This window comes from Alosa pseudoharengus, unplaced genomic scaffold (genome assembly GCF_046254945.1).
Source record: "Alosa pseudoharengus isolate Yale_2024_CS ecotype anadromous, Long Island Sound unplaced genomic scaffold, YU_APseudo_1.1 YU_APseudo_1.1_scf_5, whole genome shotgun sequence".
Taxonomy (NCBI): Eukaryota; Metazoa; Chordata; class Actinopteri; order Clupeiformes; family Clupeidae; genus Alosa; species Alosa pseudoharengus.
The window spans coordinates 39,564,282-39,586,781 of NW_027468837.1; the positions used below are offsets into that span (position 1 = coordinate 39,564,282).

At 47.1% G+C, this 22,500-nt stretch overlaps 1 protein-coding gene across 2 annotated transcripts in view; it reads left to right on the forward strand.

Moving 5' to 3' along the window:
* Positions 1-22,500, forward strand: part of ppp1r16b (protein phosphatase 1, regulatory subunit 16B) — a 58,944-nt gene that overhangs the window by 7,581 nt on the left and 28,863 nt on the right. For both annotated transcript variants that reach the window (XM_076268136.1, XM_076268137.1), the window contains exon 2: positions 12,953-13,385. In XM_076268136.1, the coding sequence (XP_076124251.1) occupies positions 13,115-13,385 (271 nt within the window). In that variant the 5' untranslated portion in view covers positions 12,953-13,114. The remainder of the gene's footprint in view (positions 1-12,952; positions 13,386-22,500) is intronic.

Below are 22,500 nucleotides of genomic sequence, written 5' to 3' on the forward strand. Positions count from 1 at the left end.
CTCAATCAGTGACCGCTCAAGAAGATAGCCTATGTCAGCCATGAGTTTCGCTTTGTTTATGTTGTAGCTACACACACTTGTCTCGGGCGTTTGCTTAAAAAAAAAGAACACGTATGGAGGACTATAACGGTCTAAAAGTTGGATTATAGTGACACATTAGAGACAGCTGATGAGGTTGGCCAATCCGTTTAACTTTTTTTGGATATGATATTGTGAGCTCGATGTGCGAATTCGGAGAAGAAGCGTAGGCTGTGTTCTTTCCATGCATCAATGTCAGACAATTTCTTACTATCGCGAACTCTTGTCAGGGGAGGTCATTCATTTTGGGTGTCACCTATGACTTGAACAGATAGCCTGCTATGCCACCCGATGTAGGCTACTATTATTGTTACAGTTTTTAATCAATGCAACTAACATTATGTGTAAAGCGACGCAATATAAACCGTAGCCTATGCAATTTATTATCCCGTCTGTTATGACATGTACAACAATGTTTTTCACAATTTGCGACGGAAGGTTTTGACTGAGCGTGTTAGCATAAAAAAATAATAATATCACTGTCATCATCGCGAACTGTTGAGTAAGGGGGTCCGTCTGTTTGTGACGCACAGACAGCCTTGTAGCCTATTTTGCTTAGGCCTCACTTTTAACGACAGTAGGTTGTGAGTGTATGTTGACAAAAAATAACCATACAATTAAAATAGTCAACTTAAAACTTTGCTATAAAATATTATTAGTTTATAGCACAAAACCATAACCAGTAGGCCTACCAGAACCTCGCATATTAGCGTCATGATTTGTGTGCGTCTATTTGGCAAGACCACTAGCTGTCATGGATGCGTTGTTGCTAAAGGAAGGCAAGGCAGGTGTCAAAAGTTAAAAAATAAATGGAGATGGGCAGCTGTTGGAAACGGGGGAGAACGAACAAGCCATGGTGTAAAGAAATTAAAGTGCCAGGGGTTTGCTTTTGCACGGTTCGCTGCAAGAAAATTGTTTATGGATGCAATAGGAAAACGTTTTAGCACGCCACCAATTAGAAGACCGCCATATGGTTAACGTTCGTGCAGTTCAGGACATCTTCCCTACCTGGTGCAACTAGCCACCATGACAGAGGTAGGCTACGTTTATCTATGGCTGACCGTTTTTACATTTAGAAAGTAGGCTACGCATGTTCTTTCATAGCGCAACACGACCTGTCCCTCACCATATCGCAACCTCTTGTCAACCTTATACAATCTGTTGCTGAAGACAAAAGTACCGTCTCCAGATTGTCGTTATCAAATGCGCAGACCTCCTGCATGAGCACACACAGACTGAGAGACTGCTTATTGGAAAACTGAGTTGTCTGTAAAACTCAAAATTACCATGTTTTCATTAAATGCGGATGAGGCAACAAATGGAAATATGAACAATATCTAGAATGTTCTGATTCGTTACTTTGATGAGGAAATGGGTCTTGCAAACTTGATTTTATAGATTTTACTTGGTGTTGAATTGCATATTAACAAGAAAAAAATCTCCCCTTCAAACACTTTTGGCCTGAAGTAATTAAATAAGAGTGTCTTAAAGCCTTTCTACAATATTGCTGCAGTAGAAAAGAACAGCAATGGCTAATCAGCAATGGTCAGGAATGGTACTAAAATATATTTTTGTTCATCAGGAAAACTCAATCTCAATCAAGAACACTCAATTCGCCTTATTCACATGGTGGCCATTGGCGGCTAAAACGAGGCTACAGGGTACACAAACCATAGGATTGTTATGTTCTATGCATTCACCTGTAGGTGGCATTAATTATAGTAAGTGTACCCTGTAGCCTCGTTTTGGTTTAAACAATGGCCGCCGTGTGAATAAGGCGAATACCCCCTTTACTTTGCTGTTTGCATCTTTTTGTACATTAAAAACCAATAGGTCGCGACCGCAAAAGGGGTGCTATCTCTATAGGTAGATATGAACAACCAACAACGTATGACTTATGGCCTGAAAAAAGTTCAGTCAAACGATTTTTTTTCACTTTAATCCCTGAGCCTGCTGCAGTGGGCAGTGTTACTGGGAGCTATTATGTGTACGACAATAGTCATCAGAGGACAGCAATAGTCACCAGAGGACAGCAATAGTCACCAGAGGACAGCAATAGTCACCAGAGGACATCAATAGTCACCAGAGGACTGCAATAGTCAACTATGAGGGAGAGATTTGAAATGATCACTAATATTATACAGTTATACAGTGTTAATTAAAGGTGCTCTAAGCCAGCGGTTCCCAAACTTTTCCTCCCGCGTACCACTGCCTACATTCCGACTCGGCTCGCGTACCCCCACCATCCGACACATAAACACATAAAAACGTAACACATTCTATAACCCCCCCCCCCCCCCCATGTTCACAATATTTGTCCGTTTCCCGGTTGTAGGTGCGTGCATTTGGAAATGAAAACTAGCCTGCATAGTAGCCTAACTACATCCACATACAATATCTTATAATAGGCCTACAACAACGCCTGACAAGGATGTATTCGTTTGGACAACATTAGGCTATACAGCCTAGAAAGGCTACCTTTAGTTTGTTAAATGTAAAGCCTAGCTTAATGTTACCTTGTTCTTGCCCATCTGAAATAACTCCTAGCTTTGCTGCTTCCCTCCTTTCTGTTTTTGTTGTTTTCAAAAACCTGTTATATCCGCGAAACTTTCCCCCCACGGACCATCCGACGCATTCAAAAGTAACGCATTCTATTAGCTATTCCAGGCGTCATGTTTAATAAGCTGCCCTTTTTTTGATGAACACATACAGAGTTTATAAATGATATCCTTTAATTTCATGTTTCCATATCATTATGACCTGATTCGAAATTATGTATTTATTCATGAATTAATTACAAAATATTTAAAATTTTCATTTTAACACCTGTCCGCCATAGCCCTTTTCATCTCGCGTACCCCCTAGAAGCAGCTCGCGTACCACCGGGGGTACGCGTACCACAGTTTGGGAATCCCTGCTCTAAGCGATGCTGGGTAACGTCACTTCTGTTGACTTTCAAACAAAACAGAGAGCTAGCTCGCTACTTCCTCCCCCTCCCTCCCGTGCTGCTCCCGTGCAACTGAAACTTTTCTAAACGCGCATCTTGTCTGTGATTTGCTGGAACAGTTTGTTATGTTTTTATGGGCTAGGTTTGCCCAGGTTGTTTTTGTTGCCGTTTTTGGAGCCTGGGCTGTCCACAGAGATCACCGAGAGTTTTTTTACAGTGTATTCAGGACACAGACAGCTAGTGGTTGGTTAGGTGATGTTTGCAGTAAGTGACATAAAATGTTTTAGCCTAAAAAATGCGTGGCATCGCTTAGAGCACCTTTTAACACAGTTGTTGATATTATAGATAATGTTAGTATTATATGAGGCTTAGTAGTAACATTATAGAAATGTAATATTATACAATGTAGATAATGGCAGTATTATATGGGCCAATACTGACAAACTTCAAAACTAGAAACAACAAACGTTTTGCAGTCCAAGTTGCTGCAGAACTGCAGACGTAATCTTCCATTTGATTCTGTCCTGTTGTGGTCATTTTAGTCAGCTGCAGAACTGCAGAAGTAATCTTGCATTTGATTCTGTCCTGTTGTGGTCATTTTAGTCAGCTGCAGAACTGCAGAAGTAATCTTGCATTTGATTCTGTCCTGTTGTGGTCATTTTAGTCAGCTGCAGACCTGCAGAAGTAATCTTGCATTTGATTCTGTCCTGTTGTAATCATTTTAGTCAGAACTGCAGACGTAATCTTGCATTTGATTCTGTCCTGTTGTGATCCTCCTGGCTCAGCTGTGTTGCGGTTTGCTGCCATGCTCTGATGGTCGTCCAGCCTCTCGTCTTTGGCCCTCGCGGCCCGTTGGGGCCTGACCCCCTTGCCCACTGACCCGCTGTAGAAGGCTGGCGTGGCTGGCAGAGCCTTGTCACGCGCCACGGTTGCGCTAGCTGGTCCAGGCTTTGTATAGCTGCCCCGGTTTGTTCTGACGACTGGGGACACTATGACCCAGAATCCAGTTTTGCCCTATAGTTTTAAAAAAAGGAGAGAGAGAGTGAGAGAAAGAGAGAGGGAGAGAGAGAGAAAATGATGGCAGAGAAATAAACTCTCTGCCACCCTAGCAGCAAGTAGGACAAGTAATCCTGACAGAATAGAACGTCCTCCTAAAGGGCACATCAAAGAGATAGAGATGGAGAGATGGAGAGAGAGAGAGAGGTTGAGGAAGAGGAGAGGAATAAAAATGAGCATGAGTGAAGTGTGAGACAGGAAACAGAGAGAGAAAATGGAGGTCAGAAGAAAAGATGAAAGAGGTGGATGAGACAGAGTCGGAGGAGGCAAACGTCCCTCCCCCCTCTCAATTCAATTCAATTCAATTCAATTCATTGTGCTTTATTGGCATGACTGTTCAAGTCACAATATTGCCAAAGCAAAAACAAAAAAACAACAAAAAAAACATGGAATAATCAAAAAAGAGACAATAATAATAATTATACTAATACAAACAATAATAAGATGATAATGTAAATAATAGAGGGAAGAAAAGTAGGATAATAGAATAGTAAAATTGGTAGGAAGAAAAAGAGATAAACAACAGTGGGGTGGAATCACTGGCTTACGGTCTCTCTCTCTCTCTCTCTCTCTCTCTCTCTCTCTTGACCTGGGTCTGTGTGGAGGGACCTCTGCCTCTGAGAGAGAGAGAGAGAGAAAACACACAAGCGTCAGGATAGAGGTATATATATGCTAGTCTTACACACACTCTCACACTCACACACAGGCATGCACGCACACACACACACACACACACACACACACACACACACACACACACACACACACAGTCCCTCCTGTATGAAGCACCTCTCTCTCTTCTACATAAATGAGCCCTTGCTGGCTGTGCTACAGAAGCGGATGATCCAGCTCATGTCTGGAGACCCATTTCCATCCCAAAGGCTTTCACAGATCCCCCAGCATGCTCTATGCTCAGCGTGCCTCCTTTCACTGGGGTGCAAAAAGAGCCACAGTGTCCTTCTCAGAGGCCTGTACCGTTACTGATGACGCACCTCTGTCACATGCAAAGGCAGCGGATGACCAGTGGTACAAGCTGCTGGGCTGGACATGACAAACGGGAACGGGAGCAAGCTGGTTCATCTCTCTCTCTCTCTCTCTCTCTCGCTCTCTCTTTCTCTCTCTCTCTCTCTCTCTCTCTCTCTCGCTCTCTCTTTCTCTCTCTCTCTCTCTCTCTCTCTCTCTCTCGCTCTCTCTTTCTCTCTCTCTCTCTCTCTCTCTCGGCACTGTGATAAATGTGCAAATCCGTTCCCTCTTCTCTTTCATCTTTCTCCTCATCAAAGAATGCGTTTGTGTCTCATTTCCATCTTTTTTTCTTTTTGGAAAGTCTGTTTGATAGCAACATTTTGTTTTTACCTTCCTGTTACAAAAAGGCCCTGCCAAAATTATGCCATGGAGATATGTGAGGGGTTCAACAGGAGGACACACACACACACACACACTAAAATGGATAACTGCTCCTCCCTTTGGGGAGATGTCTCCGGGGGTGCCACGGCAACCGGTCGCTATGCAGGCCACAGTGAGGGCCTGTGCAAAGGGGTCTCGGGCGTGTCAGCGTCAGGGCAGAGTAACTGGGAGGCACAGGTCAAAGGTCACCCTCCTGCCTCACTCCCACATGGGGCCTCCGCTCCACCAGCTAGCCCCTGGCCGGCTCGCTTAGCACTGCCCAGTGCAGCTCATAAATAAATGCCTGAGTGAAACAGAGCTCCAGTGTAGATGGAGGCTAACTCTCAGTGCTAATATTTTTGGCTGTGGACAATGGGGCTGTGTGTGTGTGTGTGTGTGTTCTCACATGTGGTTGGTTGTGCTGGCATGCACTGGCTAGACTACCCTCGCCTGGATGTGAGTCTGTGTGGGGCATGCCTGTCATAGTAGGGATGCCGGTGGCGTGGGCCACGCTGCTTTAATTCCTAATGGCCATGTCATTGTGAAGCTATGCTAATATTTGGATAAACGGTGCGACTGTTGCTAGACTCGATCCTCAGTAATCACAGTTATCCCTTCTCTTTCTCTCTCTTTCTCCCTGTCTGTCTGTCTCTTGTGTTTCTCTTTCTGTGACACACACACACACACACACACACCGACACACACACACACACACACACACACACACACACAGAGTCTGCTGCAGTAGGTTTTGGGCATGTTGAGTGCTGGCTGGCGAGAAACATGTAGCAGTGGAGATAACCATCATGTCATATCGGTTTACACCACCAGAGTCCATCCCCAGGAAACCTGAACGTTAACGGACGTTAAACTGACTGGACAGAGATGTCCACTCTGCCCCTCCTTCTCTCCCACTCTCCCCCTATGCCTTCGGCTTCATCTCAGCAGCTCATTTCTCCCCCCTTCCTCCTCCTCCTCCTCCTCTGCCTGTCCCTCTCCATGCTACATTCCTTTGACGTGCTCTTTCTCCCTCTCTTTCTCCCTCTCTTTCTCCCTCTCTTTCTCCCTCTCTTTCTTTCTATCTTTCTCACTGAATCTTTATTCTTACGTCCCTCTCCCTGTTCATTTCCACTGATTCCTCCTGTCTTATCTGTTCCCTTGTTCCCTGCCCTCTTCTCTACTGTCCCTCTCTCTAATCCTGTGTCTCTCTCTTCCTTTGTACTCTCTCTCTCTCTCTCTCTCTCTCTCTCTCTCTCTCCCTCTCTCTCTTTGTCACTCGCTTTCACACACTATTAGACACATACTTCCTCTCTCTCTGCCTGATGAGGCAGTATTGTCTAACTTTATTCATTCCTTAAGGGGCTAATTTGATACAAGGCAGACATTGAGGTGTACAGAAATAGCAGACGTGGGTGAACAAACATACATACAGGCAGACAGACACAGTCCAGTCCAGTCCAGTCCAGTCACGCAATGAGCCAGCCTGAGCTGAGGCTGAGATAACAGAGGAGAATTAAACAGATGAGAATAAGATTGTGGCTGAATAATTGATGTTTATGGGCAGACAGGCAGTTGGGCAGCCAGGCAGGTTGTGTGTGTGTGTGGGTCCGTGTGTGTGTGTGTGTGTGTGTGTGGGTCCGTGTGTGTGTGTGTGTGTGTGTGTGTGTGTGGGTCCGTGTGTGGGTCCGTGTGTGTGTGTGTGTGTGGGTCCGTGTGTGTGTGGGTCCGTGTGTGTGTGTGTGTGGGTCCGTGGGCCAGTTCAGCATTCCTTTTCCTTTGTGTCCCTGCCATTCTCCTGTCCTCTCTTTCTCCTCCCTCACTTCTGCCATTCTCCTGTCCTCTCTTTCTCCTCCCTCACTTCTGCCATTCTCCTGTCCTCTCTTTCTCCTCCCTCACTTCTGTCATTCTCTCCAATTCACACTGTTTCTCTGTCAGACCGTCATTTCCATCTCTCTCTCTCTCTCTCTCTCTCTCATTATCTGCCCAGTGCTGCCTTTTCTCCCTTTTCTTTTTCTTCATCTTTTCCCCTCTATCTGTCCATCTTTGCTCTCGTTCGTCCTTTCTCTGTTCTCTCCCTCTCTTTCTCTATCTCTCTCTCCCTCCATTTCTCTCTGACCTGTCCTGCACCTCTCTCCCTTTCCCCATCTCTCTCTCTCTGCTCTGTGTCCTGCTGTGAGGTTGGGGTTGGGGGGGGGGGGGGGTTGGAGGGTAGCGGCAGCTTGAAGCCGCTCTGCTGATGGGTGATTACATGAATTAGCAGCGACCTGGAGACACAGTCAGCGGACAGTCAGCGGGCCGGAACGCATGCCAGGGGCCGCACACGGACACCGACGGCAGGCCAGCCTTGGCCCCGACAACATCCACCCACCCACACACACTTAGACACACACACACACACACACACACACACACACACACACACACAAAGTCACTTAAAGACACTCACACAGTGTCACTTTGACACACTCAAGAACACACACACACACACTGCTCCAGTTCCAGTAGGCAAGATAGGAGATTTGAAAATATATTATTCTGTGTGTCTACTCAGAAGTAGACACACAGAATAATATTCTGTGTGTCACTCCTGCCCCTGTCCTCTCAAATGACCCTTCTATGATGGACCGAAGCTGTGTTAGTGACGTCTGGCTGGTTGGGAAAAGATCCATTATATATCAGCAGTTTCTGCCGATATGGCAGTGTATTGATTCCTTAGTGGACACAAAAGCAGAGTTGTGTGTGTGTGTGTGTGTGTGTGTGTGTGTGTGTGTGTGTGTGTGTGTGTGTGTGTGTGTGTGTGTGTGTGTGTGTGTGTGTGTGTGTGTGTGTGTGTGTGTGTGTGTGTGTGTGTGTGTGTGTGTGTGTGTGTGTGTGTGTGTTGAGTGCCCACCCCCCCATCTGAACTGACAGTGGTGAGGATGGGCAGAGTCAATGTCCCCTTGCTGTTTGTCTGACCCTTCCATGCCCAGAGCCCCAGAGAATTGCCTCCATTAGTATTATTGCCTCCATTAGTATTATTGGTTGCCCAGAGGAGGTGCAGGCGAGCAGGGGTGGTGGTGGTGGGTGGGAGTAGGCAATGGTGGGGGTGTGGTGGGTGGGTAGTAGGCAATGGTGGGGGTGGTGGTGGGGGTGTGGTGGGTGGGTGGGTAGTAGGCAATGGTGGGGGTGTGGTGGGTGGGTGGGTAGTAGGCAATGGTGGGGGTGGTGGTGGGGGTGTGGTGGGTGGGAGTAGGCAATGGTGGGTGGTGGGAGGGTGGGGGTGGTGGGAGTGGGTGGAGTGCAGGCAGCCGCCCTGGTGCCTGATGGAGAGGCTGATATGCCGTTTATCTTCATGTCCCAACTTGCAGGTCAACAGAAGTTGGCAGGTGGAGGGCACAGTTGTTGTTTTTTTGTACTGACACACGCACGCACTCACTCACTCACTCACACACACACACTCTCTCTCACACACACACACACACACACACACACACACACACACACACAAATCCCTGTAACTGCATACTCACAGAGTTGACCAAACAGTACAACAATAAAGTCATCATCAATGCACTTGCTTGCTTGCATAACAGTTAAGTTGAATTTAGCTTGCCAAGACTTAGCGTTTTGTTCTACAATGATCCACGGCATTATTGATTGGGCATAATCTTCTGATGCCGTGTGATTGTTGTGGGCATGAGCATTACCAGTACTGGGTAATCTGTAATCTCCATGATGGTGCTTTTGAGTGTTTAAGACCCCTGCAAAAAATTGTACATAAACAAAATTCTCTTCCTTTTTTCCCCTCTCTATTCATCTCTTTTTCCCCATGTTTTCTCCCTCCATAATACTGTACACTCCCTCACAAGCCACACACTGGTGGAAGGGCTCACACACCCACAAACATATTGGGAGCAGAGTCAAAACAAGTGTCAAATAAAATAGGAAAAGTCAGAAAAGAATACACACACAAACAAACAAACACACGCACACAAGTGGATCCATCCATTTCTTCTTAGCTTTGGTTGAAGCATGAGAGTATGGAGATGTCTTGGATGGGTGGTGTGCCATGTTTAATGCATATGATGTGCACTCTGGTTGTAGGCTGGGACAGAGACACACATGTGAGCGTATGTCTCGCAGCACAGACACGTTGCATGCACATTTTAGAGCATGTAATTTTATCCTTCGCCTAGTTAATTAGATATCAGTCAGTCTACATCACCAAATATGTCCCCTTTTTGTGTGTGTGTGTGTGTGTGTGTTTGTGTGTGTTTGTTTGCCTCTGTGTTTGCAGTAGGTAATGTGATTTTGCACCCTGATTTGATCAACGGTCCTCATCTGGCTGGTGCTAATGCAGTTAGTAGTTTGGAAGGCACATAAAACAAGCAGTATACAAGCAGTACGCTTGTCACACACACAAACACACACACTCACACACACACACATAAAACAAGCAGTATACAAGCAGTACGCTTGTCACACACACAAACACACACACTCACACACACACAAATAAAACAAGCAGTATACAAGCAGTACGCTTGTCACACACAGACACACACACACACACACACACACACATAAAACAAGCAGTATACAAGCAGTACGCTTGACACACACACGCACACACTCACTCACACACTTTCTCTCTGGGCCTTAGACGTTCTAATTCATTTCATGTCCTGTGCTTTACTGCTCTCTCCTCCTGTACAGAAGGGGAGAAAAGCAGCCGAGACGACGTCCCTGTCACACCATGTTTCAAAACAGCCCTGCAGAAACTGAATGTGATGACTAACGTTGAGCATGATGATGTTATGGGCCCCCGGAGGCTAACTCGACAGCATTAGCACGCATTTACACGCCTCTTCCCCCCGCGGCACGCCATGGCACGGCACAGAGCGTGAGGCCGAGCACTGGTCACTGGAGCATTAAGCCGTCCGACAACATATTTTTCCGTGGGTTTTAACTGGCCCGCTGAGCCGCATCCCCCAGGAGGCCAGCTGGCCTGGCAGCGTTTGGGGGATTCAACGCTGATTAACAGTCCATCTGAACACAGCCAAAGACACAGCAGCAGCACAAGCAGCAGCACAAGCAGCAGCACAAGCAGGCTTCTCAATCTTTTGGCACTGTGGTCTCTCTCTCTCTCTCTCTCCGTCCCTGTCCTTCTCTCCCTCTCCATCTCTGTCTTTCTTTCTCTCTCTCTCTCTCTTTCACACTCTCTTTCTCTATCTCTCTGTCTCTCTCTCTCTCTCTCTCTCTCTCTCTCTCTCTCTCTCTCTCTCTCTCTCTCTCTCTGTCTCTACAAGTTCAGCCTCACAAATCACGTTGTTGTAAGTTTTGGGGATGAAACTAGACGAGATCTGAAGGAGAAATGCAGGTTTCTTAATCGGTTTGGGCCCAGACGTGTTTGGTGGAGACGACCGTCTGTGTCTGTATCAGTGATGGTCTTTTGGGTACTGCTTGAGTGAAGCTAATGCTCTGTTTGTGTAGAAAACTGGTTATATTTTGTGCTTTGTGCATTGTGCTTGTGGGTATAGTTTATCAGAGAAGCTGAATCCGGCAAGCCAAAAGGAAGCAGCTTTTTCACTGTGATGAAAGCTTTTTGTATTCTCTCTCTCTCTCTCTCTCTCTCTCTCGGTCTCTGCCATCTTCCTTCTCGGTCACCCTGCCCTCTTGAAGCTCACACTCTCTCCATCCTTCTCTCCCACCCGTCTGCTGGCTGATTAGATTAGTCTTGTTCATGACCAACCTCATGCAGCCACTGTTACAGGAAGTTCTCTCGCCTGTGACTTCCTCTCTGTGACTCGCGCCTCAGCCCCCTGTTTAACTCAGTCTCAGCTCAGAGCTTTCACAGACTCAGGATGTGACATGATTAGACAAAACTATGTTTGTTTTCTTCTTTCTTCCCTCTCTCTCTCTCTCCCTCCTCCTCTCTCTCCCCTCCTCCTCTCTCTCCCCCCCTCCTCTCTCTCCCCCCCTCCTTTCCAGGATGTCATTTATTTGGATTGGTTCTCCGTAGATAAAGCACCGCCTCGGTCTCCCCTCCCCAAGACGGCACAGGTTCCCTATAAACGCGGCGGAGCAAGCATGAGCAAATTGTCGAATGTCTAATAACAGCTTTTCTTACCTTTCTTGAGCAAACATCAAACAAACTGTTGTGCAAACAGATGCTTTATTGACATTTATGAGTGACTACTTTGGCAACTCTTCTGTAAACACTAATATTAACACTCTTCTGCTAATGAAGCAACCATGTCTAACATATGCACAACACAATTGCTGCCATATTTTCTTTGTTGGTGAATATTTTGCTTACCTAGTGGTCTGGGTGGATTTAGCACAATTCTTAAAAGAAATATCATTTTCCACACACATATCTGCCCCCCCACCCCCCCCCCCCCACCCCCATTCACACCACGAATGCGTCGGCCCCGCTAAGGGTGAGTAGAGATTATATACGGGGGATGATGCTGTTGGTACTCAGAGTCCAGGAAGCGATGTGCGTGTGTGTGTGTGCGTGTGTGTGTGTGTGTGTGCGTGTGTGTGCGTGTGTGTGTGTGCGTGTGTGTGTGAGCGTGTGTGTGTGTGTGTGTGTGTGTGTGTGTGTGTGTGTGTGTGTGTGTGTGTGTGTGTGTGTGTGTGTGTGTGTGTGTGTGTGTGTGTGTGTGTGTGTGTGTGTGTGTGTGTGCGTGCGTGCGTGCGTGTATGTGTGTCTGTGTGTGTGTGTGCGTGTGTGTGTGTGTGTCTGCGTGTGTGTGTGTCTGCGTGTGTGTGTGTGTGTGTGTGTGTGTCTGCGTGTGTGCAGGTTGGTGGCAGTGGGTAGAAGGTGTCTGGTCTAAACAGGATATAAGAGAGGCGAATAACGGCTCTGCTGAGTAAATGGAAAATTCCGACTACGCCAAAGCACCGGAGATGAAAGCAGTACCCAGTCTCTCTCCTTCTTCACTCGGCCTTATGTGCAAAGGCCCTCATCTTCCTCACATCTCATCTTCCTCACATCTCATCTTCTGTCAGCCCCCCCTGCTTCTCCGCTAGAAATGATCGAAAGCCTGAAAGGGTTGTGGTAATCCCCGAAACCTCCCGACAGCCAGCAGCCAATGTTATCGACTTTCTGTTAGTTCAGTTGTGGTGTTTGTGTGTGTGAGTGTGTGTGTGTGTGTGTTACATGGTCACACACTGTGCAGGTGCCGAGGGGGGCTGTTGAAATTCCTGCCATCTTGGTGGGTAGGCCTACATACCCGCGGAAAGATTTCTGCTTTGTGTACACACGCTGTGCAGCCCCCAGTATACAGGATCTTCAGTTTAAAACTACAGAAGTTCAGTTATAAGAACGAGAGCTGCAAGCCATTGGTGTTTTTATTATTTTTGTTGGCTTCATTGATTAGCATCCTAGCATCCTGATTAGCATGAGACGTCTCCCCAACCTACATGTCTGTCCTGTTGGTTTGTCTGTCAGTCACACGTGTCATAACAGTCCAGCTGACTGCCCTCTCTGTCTCTCAACAGATGGTGTGTGCTGAGCTGGGTTAAAACGATGGGAGGAGACCTGGCCCTAAGGAACGGCCCTCGCTAGGAACCCTCCCTCCTCCTCTTCCTTTTCCTCCTCATCCTCTTCGTCCTCTGCTGCCCAGACATCTGCGCAGCCCCCGTTCCGAGCCCCTGGCAGTCATGGCCAATCACCTTGAGCTGCTGAACGAGCTGCAGCAGCTGGACAAGGTGCCCAGCCTGGAGCGACTGCGGGCGGCCCAGAAGCGCCGGGCGCAACAGCTGAAGCGATGGGCCGCCTACGAGAAGGAGATGCAGAGCAAGAAGCGCAAGGCCGACAAGCAGCGTCGCGCTGGCGGCCTCCACGCCCTGCACGCCGAGAGCCGCAAGCGCGTCTCCTTCTCGGCCAGCGTGGCCCTGCTGGAGGCTTCGGCCAGGAACGACCCAGACGAAGGTGAGACGTGACGCCAGCCCGTCCAAACTTAGAAGAGAAGATCTCTGTTTCCTCATATTTTTAATCATGCCCCCAGAGTGTAGCACTGTTAGCTGCCTGGCTACTCTAGCTGTTGCCCCCAGGGTGTAGCACTGTTAGCTGCCTTGCTGCTCTAGCTGTTGCCCCCAGAGTGTAGCACTGTTAGCTGCCTGGCTACTCTAGCTGTTGCCCCCAGGGTGTAGCACTGTTAGCTGCCTGGCTGCTCTAGCTGTTGCCCCCAGAGTGTAGCACTGTTAGCTGCCTGGCTGCTCTAGCTGTTGGCTGCAGCAACTCGAGCAAGGTAGCACTGATTGTTCATTTTGTTTTCCATTCAGACAGTATTTGGTATCCTCGAGAAACCGAGATCTATGTGAAAAATCCTTTAATGTGTTTTCCTTTAATGTGATGATGCAGAATCACCATGGTCCTAGTGGTACTGATGATGCAGCATTACTATGGTTATAATGGTACTGATGATGAGGGATCACCATGGTTACAGTGTTACTATAATGCAGGATCACCATGCTTATAGCCGTCCTTATGATGCTGACACCAGTCAGTTGTAGCTGTTCCTTCCTATTCTGCTGAATCACAGCTAGACAGTTCCTCTGTAACAGCTGCAGACTTGCTGAGACCAAGCGCGGTGTGTGAGATAGGACATGTGTCCTCTGAGATTGGTCTTGGTGTGGCTGTGAGATGTGCAGTCTGCCTCGTTATCTTCTCATAGACTCGAGTGTCTGATAGCCACCACTGTAGTGTCCCAAGGAGCTATAAATGTATTAGAGCCAAATGTTGCAACAGATTGCTGTTTTGATTGCCCTCTGTTGTTGTTGCCTTCAATTGTTTTCGTTTCAGATTTGTTGTAGTGGTGTGCCATTCGCCCACACTGACCTTTTGAAATCAGAGTTTATTGGTCATGTCTGTGGAGGCAGTGCACATGGATGGGGCTTTGTGGCTCTTAAAAGAAGTCGGAAATTTAATGAGGCACTAAAACGCAGTATTTGCACCATATTTGTTTTCGGTGACGCCCCACTTTGGCTCTCACCCCCCCCCCCCCCCCCCCCCCCCCATCCTCCCACTCACCAGACCAAGCAGCAGCGCTGCCCCCAAACAAACCCTCAAATCCACAAGTGGTAGATGGTCTGCACCTAATGACGTGAAAGCAATGGAGAATGCCTACATGCCCACTAGAGTCTCCACCCAGAGAGCTGGAGGCTGCCGTTAAAACCACTGGACGTGCAATCACTGGCTGTGAAACCAGCAGATGACGTGGTTTTTAGTGCCACGCACACACACACACACACACACACACACACACACACACACACACACACACTCCTCAATGCCCCCCATCCCCCATGCCTGCTGTGCATGTTTCTCTGGATAAATGGAAAATGATAGTTTGGTCAGGCATGTGCTGGAGCCATATGGTAATTTCATCCATGTATTCACACAGCCGACTTTCAGCTTGAAGCCAAGTTGAGCATTTGGAGTTGAGAACAGAACTTTGGACGTGCGGGATTTGGATGCACGAATGCACATTGCGCGCACTTTCCTTCACTTCTGTTTCTTCTCTGTCTGTTTCCTCACTGGACAGAACATGGCAAGGGTCAAAAATAATATAGCGTATTGGAGTGCTAGAGCTCAGACTTGCTCCGCCTTTGAGCAGAATATAATCTGCATTTGCATAGACTTGCTGCTGCGGCATGTTCTAAGAGCAGACAGGGATGTTGTTCTCCACTCTTCAAGTTCTAAGAGCAGACAGGGATGTTGTTCTCTCTTTGTTTTGGCATGTTCTAAGAGCAGACAGGGATGTTGTTCTCTCTTTGTTAGGCATGTTCTAAGAGCAGACAGGGACGTTGTTCTCCTCTCTCTCTTTGTTATTGTCTGCTTCCCCTTAGACTTCATGAACCAGACACAAATATGGCTCTTTTAAGCTCGCTTAAGCCTTGTGCTACCTGGGACCCCCCCCCCCCCCCCCACCTCCACTAGTACATTTGCGGTTCCTCTTTATGAAGTAGTCCCACATTCCAGGAGATGCTTGCCTGTATGAGAGCAATGGACATTGTGACAGGCTTTTTTCCCCACTGCCCCTATGCTATTGCTGAAGGTGTGTGTGTGCGTGTGTCCTTGACCCTCTGACCATTGCAGAAAGTGCCTGCTTCTCCCTTTGTTGGGCAGGCTGGTACTCTGGCTCAGTGTTTCTCAAACTTGTTCAGACCAAGGACCACTTAATCAATAAAAAAAGCCCACTTTGATTGTATTATTGTGTCAGAGAATTCATATGATTTAAACTGGCATGGCTTACATAGGCAGTGTTGCAGAAATGTTTGGATTTACATACAAGTTGGTTCAATATTGCAAACAACTCATCTATATTATATTTTACCACGTCTGCTCGCGGACCACTTGGGCTAGCTTGCGGACCACCAGTGGTCCCCGGACCACACTTTGAGAAACACTGCTCTGGCTGATGACTGCTACCACGTCAGCTTGGGTTTTCCTCCAGTGCGATGCGTCTGCTTGTCGCCAGCCCAGATTAGCATACAGTAGCGCTTCCTCACTGTTATTTATGCACCAGGAGGAGTCTCCAGGAGTCGTTGTAACACACTTCAAAAATCACGCTTTGCGAGAGGCCCTGATTAAATTGGTTTAAGATTGATGACAATGGCACTTTCACAAAATGGGTTTACATCCTCTTCGGTGGCCTAAAATTGATATAATCTCATTAATCTCTGGCATGGAAGACAGTCTCGCAGCAAACATACAAACAAGGTGCCCGCTGCAATATTACATTTCAGATGGACCCCTGATGACCTTGGTTTAGTGTCATTCGTTTATTCTCTTCTGTGCTGGACAGGATTTTTTGAACCGATGGCCCCGTTGGGTCATGAGTGTGGGTCAGCATGCGTGATGTCTGTTAGCCGTCACACACACACACACACAGACCGCTAACAGTGGCATGACGGTCCATTTGGTCGCCATGGCAGCTAACATGCCCGGGATTCCAGTAATCTCCTCTCGGCCCTTTTGTTTCTGATGACCACTCAAGGCAATTCTGGCTAGCGGTGAAGAGAAGTCTCACTGATGAAGGATTTAAATTTTGTATTTTTTTGTGAAAAAAAGAAAAGGGGCAATCAGCGATCCCCTTCTTGCTTCTTGTGAAGGGTATGGTAAGGAGGGTGGCGTACAATTGCCCTTGTTCTCTGGGAGCAGAGAATGTTTTGGGAGCCTGAAACTATTTGCATAGTGCCTGATTTGCTCAGCAAGGATTTGGCTTTAGATCCAGCCATCCAGCCATTTCACACCCACACACACACACACACATGCACACACACACACACATGCACACACACACACACACACATGCATATGGAGCTAAGACAAATTTAGCTCCATACATGCACACACACACATGCACACACACACACGGAGATAGAGAGATGCAGCTTAAGAGTATGAATGCATCAGTCCGCAGCATTTCTTGTTTACTGCAGTAAATATGTAAGCAGGTTTCCTCTGAATGCAGAATTTGATTTGTTTCATTGAATGAGGTTATTTCTGTGATTATTTGGCATTGTGAAGCACAAAGCCTTGTCTCAGTGCCAAGAGGCACAGCCCTCTCCTTTATAAAAAGGCATCCGGGTTCCACACCTATATAATCACACAGCCTATGTGAATCATTGCCTTTAATTCACTGCTCCTCTGAAAGACCAGAAATGCTATTCAGCGCATTGTCACGTTTGTGACTCCCTCACCCCTGAATCCCCATGAATGCTTACTTGGTGAAGTCATCATCCCAGGCCTTTTGCATTCAGGAGGCTGCTGCTGAATTATTGAATCGCTCCCATCGCAGCTGCCGTAGGACTGGATTCCAACTCTCACCATCCATGGTGTCATTGTGGGTAATGACTCTGAGATTGCCTCTCTCCCTTTGTGATGCTCGCAATAGAGACAGATTGCTTTTCTTGGTTCCTCAGCCCCCATTATATGCTCTCTTGCGTGGAGATGGACTCTCCAGAAGTTGAAGGTGAGGTCAAGTGTGGACGGTGTGGCTGTGGACAGAGGACTGAGGCAGAGGAATGTCAATTGCAATCCTTTGCATTCTAGAACTGGGAAGTTTTTTATTAAGATCATTCTTAATCATGGAAGCGGAGGAAAGTGAATGATGCTTCTGCCTTTCCTAAATTCATGTTGCTGCTGTGAGTGATCTGAGAAGGAACTGACAGGTGCTTGGCTGTTGTCATTCAAGCATCTTTGAGTGCTTTGGGTGTTTTAGGCTGAACTAATCTCAACTTGTTCAACTTGTTCATCTCAACTTGTTCACATGGGACCCTCAAGCACACACACAACACACACATACACACACGCGCGCACACACACACACGCACACGCACACACCTACCCACACACACACACACACACACACACACACACACACACACACAATGTTACCTACGGTTTCATACAGGAAGGTTTCAAGAATATTTGAGCGCTTTGGGTGTTTGAGGCTGAACTAATCGTAACTTGTTCACACGGGACCCTCGGACACACACGTGTTTGCACACACACACACACACACACACACACACACATACACAATGTTACCTACCGTTTTCACACAACAGGAAGTGGACGCGCTCTGTTTCCTGTTGCCATTGCAGACTCGTGACCACAACATGCTGTGTTTCCGAAGGCCACCTGCCTCCACATTTGTTTAGTATTGAGAAATGGTGTGACGGCAGAGACCGATTCAGGGCAAGATCATCCCACACCGCCTTGGCTGCCAGCCCCAGACACACTGCTCTAGCGTGGCAGTGCCAACCCCACACACTGCTCTAGCGTGGCAGTGCCAACCCCACACACTGCTCTAGCATGGCAGTGCCAACCCCACACACTGCTCTAGCATGGCAGTGCCAACCCCACACACTGCTCTAGCGTAGCAGTGCCAACCCCACACACTGCTCTACACACTTGAGAGAAAGTGGAATAGAACATTATGCCCAATATTCCAATATGTGGTTTAATGTTCTGCATTTCTCATTAGTGGGTCACTTTGATACTAAAAGTATGATTCTATGTAATGACTGTATGATATCTGTACTGTCCCTGTGTATATCTCTGTGTGACTGTGTTTAGAGATAAGCAGGAATATTATGACTTTGCAGTGTTTCACTGTTCTGCATGGCTGCGTCAGTAGCTATCTGCTCCGGATTGCCAGGCTGCCACTAATCAGGGTCTGATTCAGTGTAGTCCACGTGAGATGGGAGGACCAACGCCATCTCCCGTCAGCCTGGAAGGATACTTAAACTCTAACTATTTCCTTGTCTAGTTAGAGCAGCTGATGGATCTTTAGGTGAAGTCATGCTGTCTCTCCCTTGATGCGCATCATTGTAAATAAACTCAGATTTTTCATACTCATTTTGAAAAATTCATTGGTCTGACTGGGTCTCTATTAAATCTATGGTATCAAAATTACCATCACACTGCTCTAGCGTGGCAGTGCCAACCCCACACACTGCTCTAGCGTGGCAGTGCCAACCCCACACACTGCTCTAGCGTGGCAGTAAACCCACCATAGAGGGTTGGGAGGGAAGGGGAACCTGCTTTGTTTAAATCCCCCCTGTGAGTCTCTGCTGTCTGAGGGTGTGTGTGTGTGTGTGTGCGCGTGCATGTGTGTGTGTGTGTGTGCCTGAAGAGTGCTTGTGTTCACACGACACCACACCGCACCGCACAGCACGGCGGCAGCTCTGTGGCTTTAATTGTTGCTCTTTGTCCCTGACTGAAAACGATTTTCTGTCTGCGGTGGCATTTTGAAGAAGTGGGCTGGTGGCTTCAAATCAGTGGCTTTGTGCCCATGCAAGAGGAGGAGAGGAGGAGCAAGCGAGAGGAGCTCTTGTCTCACACTTGAGAATGTGAGCTCCCGTCTAATGGAATATTCATATATCATAATTGGGCTCCCATTTGTGAAGCGTTTGCGCGGACTTGACGGTGTGTGCTTTGTGCGGTCAGGGTGTATGCCGACTGGGCACCTCTAAAGGGTCTGTCATCTCCCAGAGGCCGGCCAGGACCCGCGTTCTGTGCGAAGGCTGCAGCGGGCTTATCTTACTCTCAGGCGCGCCGCGGCTGTAATTGAGTGCCACTAAAAAGAGAGCGATGGCCCTGGAGCTGCTGTGGGAGCGGACCCCGTTGGAGCTGCTGTGGGACCCCGTTGGAGCTGCTGTGGGACCCCGTTGGAGCTGCTGTGGGAGCGGACCCCGTTGGAGCTGCTCCGACATGGAAGGGAGAATTCTTTTAGCGCGGTCGAGACGAGACGTCACACGTGGGCAGCGTTGTTACGAAGACAAAGCATGAATGAAAAGTATGAAAAGAAGTCTCTAAAAGGAATGTAGTAATCAGTGTGCACTGGATCAGATTTTGTTAGTGTTTTAACTACAAGCACAGTTGCTCATAAAAATCTCTGGTGGACATTGCAGTCTGGAGCTGAGTGAAAATATTGAACCACAAGTATTATTATCACAAGAATCCACAGCAACATATAACACCAGTCTTTCTTTTTAATAACTTTAATGGATGTTTGTAAAGAGCCATTCAGTCAAGTCAAGTCAAGTTTATTTATATAGCACATTTCATACCCAGAGGTCATTCAATGTGCTTTACATAAACAAAAGCAAACAGTAATAACAAATAAAAACATAAAAGGGCAATAGTGAAGGAATAGTTTAAAAGGTAAAGATCATAATAACATAAAATAAAAATAAATGAATAATAATAAAAAACATAAAATGCACAAGGTAAAATAATTTAAAAATAAAGAATATTTAAAAAGTAAAAATAAAAGTCAAAGAATCATTTTCAAGGCAGATTCAGAATTTGTAACTCAGTGCAGTTATCAGAAAGCATCTGAGAACAGTTTGGTCTTAAGTCTAGATTTAAAACTGGCTACAGTTGGGGCCTTTTTAATATCATCCGGAAGTTGATCACTCAGTCTTCCTTTAGGCATGATGAAGATATGCAGGCCATCAGCCCTTTAGGCATGATGAAGATATGCAGGCCATCAGCCCTTTAGGCATGATGAAGATATGCAGGCCATCAGCCCTTTAGCGGCCTTGTGTTGTCTACATAGTGGAGGGATTGCGTAAGGTCTTTGTGTAGGAATCTGGACAGTGCGACTGTCAGCTGGCCGTCAAACTAAGCACAGCTGAGTCGCTCATCCATGGTCCTCGTCCAGCTCACTGAATTTCACCGCTCAAGATGTCTTTGGCTTTGGAGCAGCACAAATCCCTGCCGTGAGCAGCCTCACCCTGCCAGTCTGTCTTCGTCTGGCCTCACAGCTCGCTTGCTCAGTTTCCCCTCATTCCTGCACATTCATTCTCAGATCATATTCTCATATCTCATATCATATTCTCATATCATATTCTCATATCTCATATCATATTCTCATATCTCATATCATATTCTCCATCTCTCCCACTCTTTCTCATTTACTCCACCTTCTTAGTGGCTTTCCTCTGGCTTCAAACCCTCTCTCATTCTCTCTCATTTTTTTCTTTCGTTCTTTTCTTACTCTGGCCCTATTCCACCCCTCGTCATCTCTCTCATTTTCACGGCTGCGTGGATTCTTATGAGTTTCTTCTGAGTGCCTTAGAAGTTTAATTACCAGCGTCAGGAACCGGTTCCCTTGTTCCCCCTTCCCCTCCTCTTGTCTGCGTCGGCCCTCCTGACGAACGGCCTCTCTCCACCCCATTGAGATCAGAGGGGAGCCATCTCTCTCTGCTAAATTAACTAATTGGAAAAAAATGGCGTAGGGGGCCCCAGTTCTGACAAATAGTCCCTTTCAAAGATGGCAGCTGCTTGTTAACCCTTCACTTTGTCATCATCCCTTTCTTCTTTCTTCTTCTCATCGTCAGAGATTATAATATTGTAAATCTCACACACTGCTGCCACCCAGAACAAACAAACAAACAAACCAACAAACAAAAGCAGAGTGGATGAAAGAGACGTTCACAGAGATGCTGTTTCCTGTGGGACCACATATGTAAATTAGCCCAAGGCTAACTCTGGTGCAATGCATCAAATGGTTACATTTATGTTTTAATTGCACACTGTCCCTTACAAATAAAATTGAAATAAAATTGAAATCGAGAAGGGCAATTCCACGTCCATATCGCCAACACAATGGCATGGTATGGTATGATGGAAATGATGATTACTTGAAATTTGAGCATTCACTCTTCTTGGTTGTAGAACAGACATGAAAAACTTCACATAATCATTCGCATCATACAAATACCATGGCATTTAGTTGCCGTTATGGACGTGACAGTTTTGTGTGGAATTGCCCAGAAATAAAAGGAGGGACAAAGACAGTTTAAGAGAATCTGCTGCTCTTAGTGTGTTCATTCTAAAGCCGAAGCCATTATTGCTGCAGTACCATCAGTCTAACTGAACTCAAGCATTTGGCCTTTGAGCCCCAGGGGGTCATTTCTGATAGACAACACGCTAAATCCCCTCTTCCAGCTTTCAGTCGCTGATTTCCTGTGATCCTTTCATCTTCAACCCCCCCCCCCACACACACACACACACACACACACACACACACACACACACACTTCACCTTTGACAACCTTTACTCTTCTGTGTTGAATATCATTAGAGTGCTGCTGTTCATTTCCTCCTGTTGGGTGCGGCTGCATTTGAAAATGCACCTGGGTGGGGTGGGGGGGGGGGGGGGGGTGTCGAAGTCGGGGTTGGGTCGGTGGCCGAGGCAAATGATTTGGAAAATGAGCTCATAAGGAGCTGTCCGCTCCCCGCGGCAGAGCACACCGGGTGAGATTAACGGCCGCTGGGTAGCCTCTCCCCCGCAGGTGTGGTCTGCGTGATCCGGAATGATCCGGAATACCACATGAATCGATCAGTGGCGTGCCGGCGTTTTATCTTCTTTACGGGGGGTTGATTCTCCCAAAAGCCAGCCGGGAAGCGTGCGGAAAATGGTACTGCTGAGTTCAGATGAGATGAGCCCTGTTTCGCTTCCCTGTGATCGGCCACAGAGTGAACAGCAGATATAAAGGCTTTTTTCATTTACCTCCCATAGTGG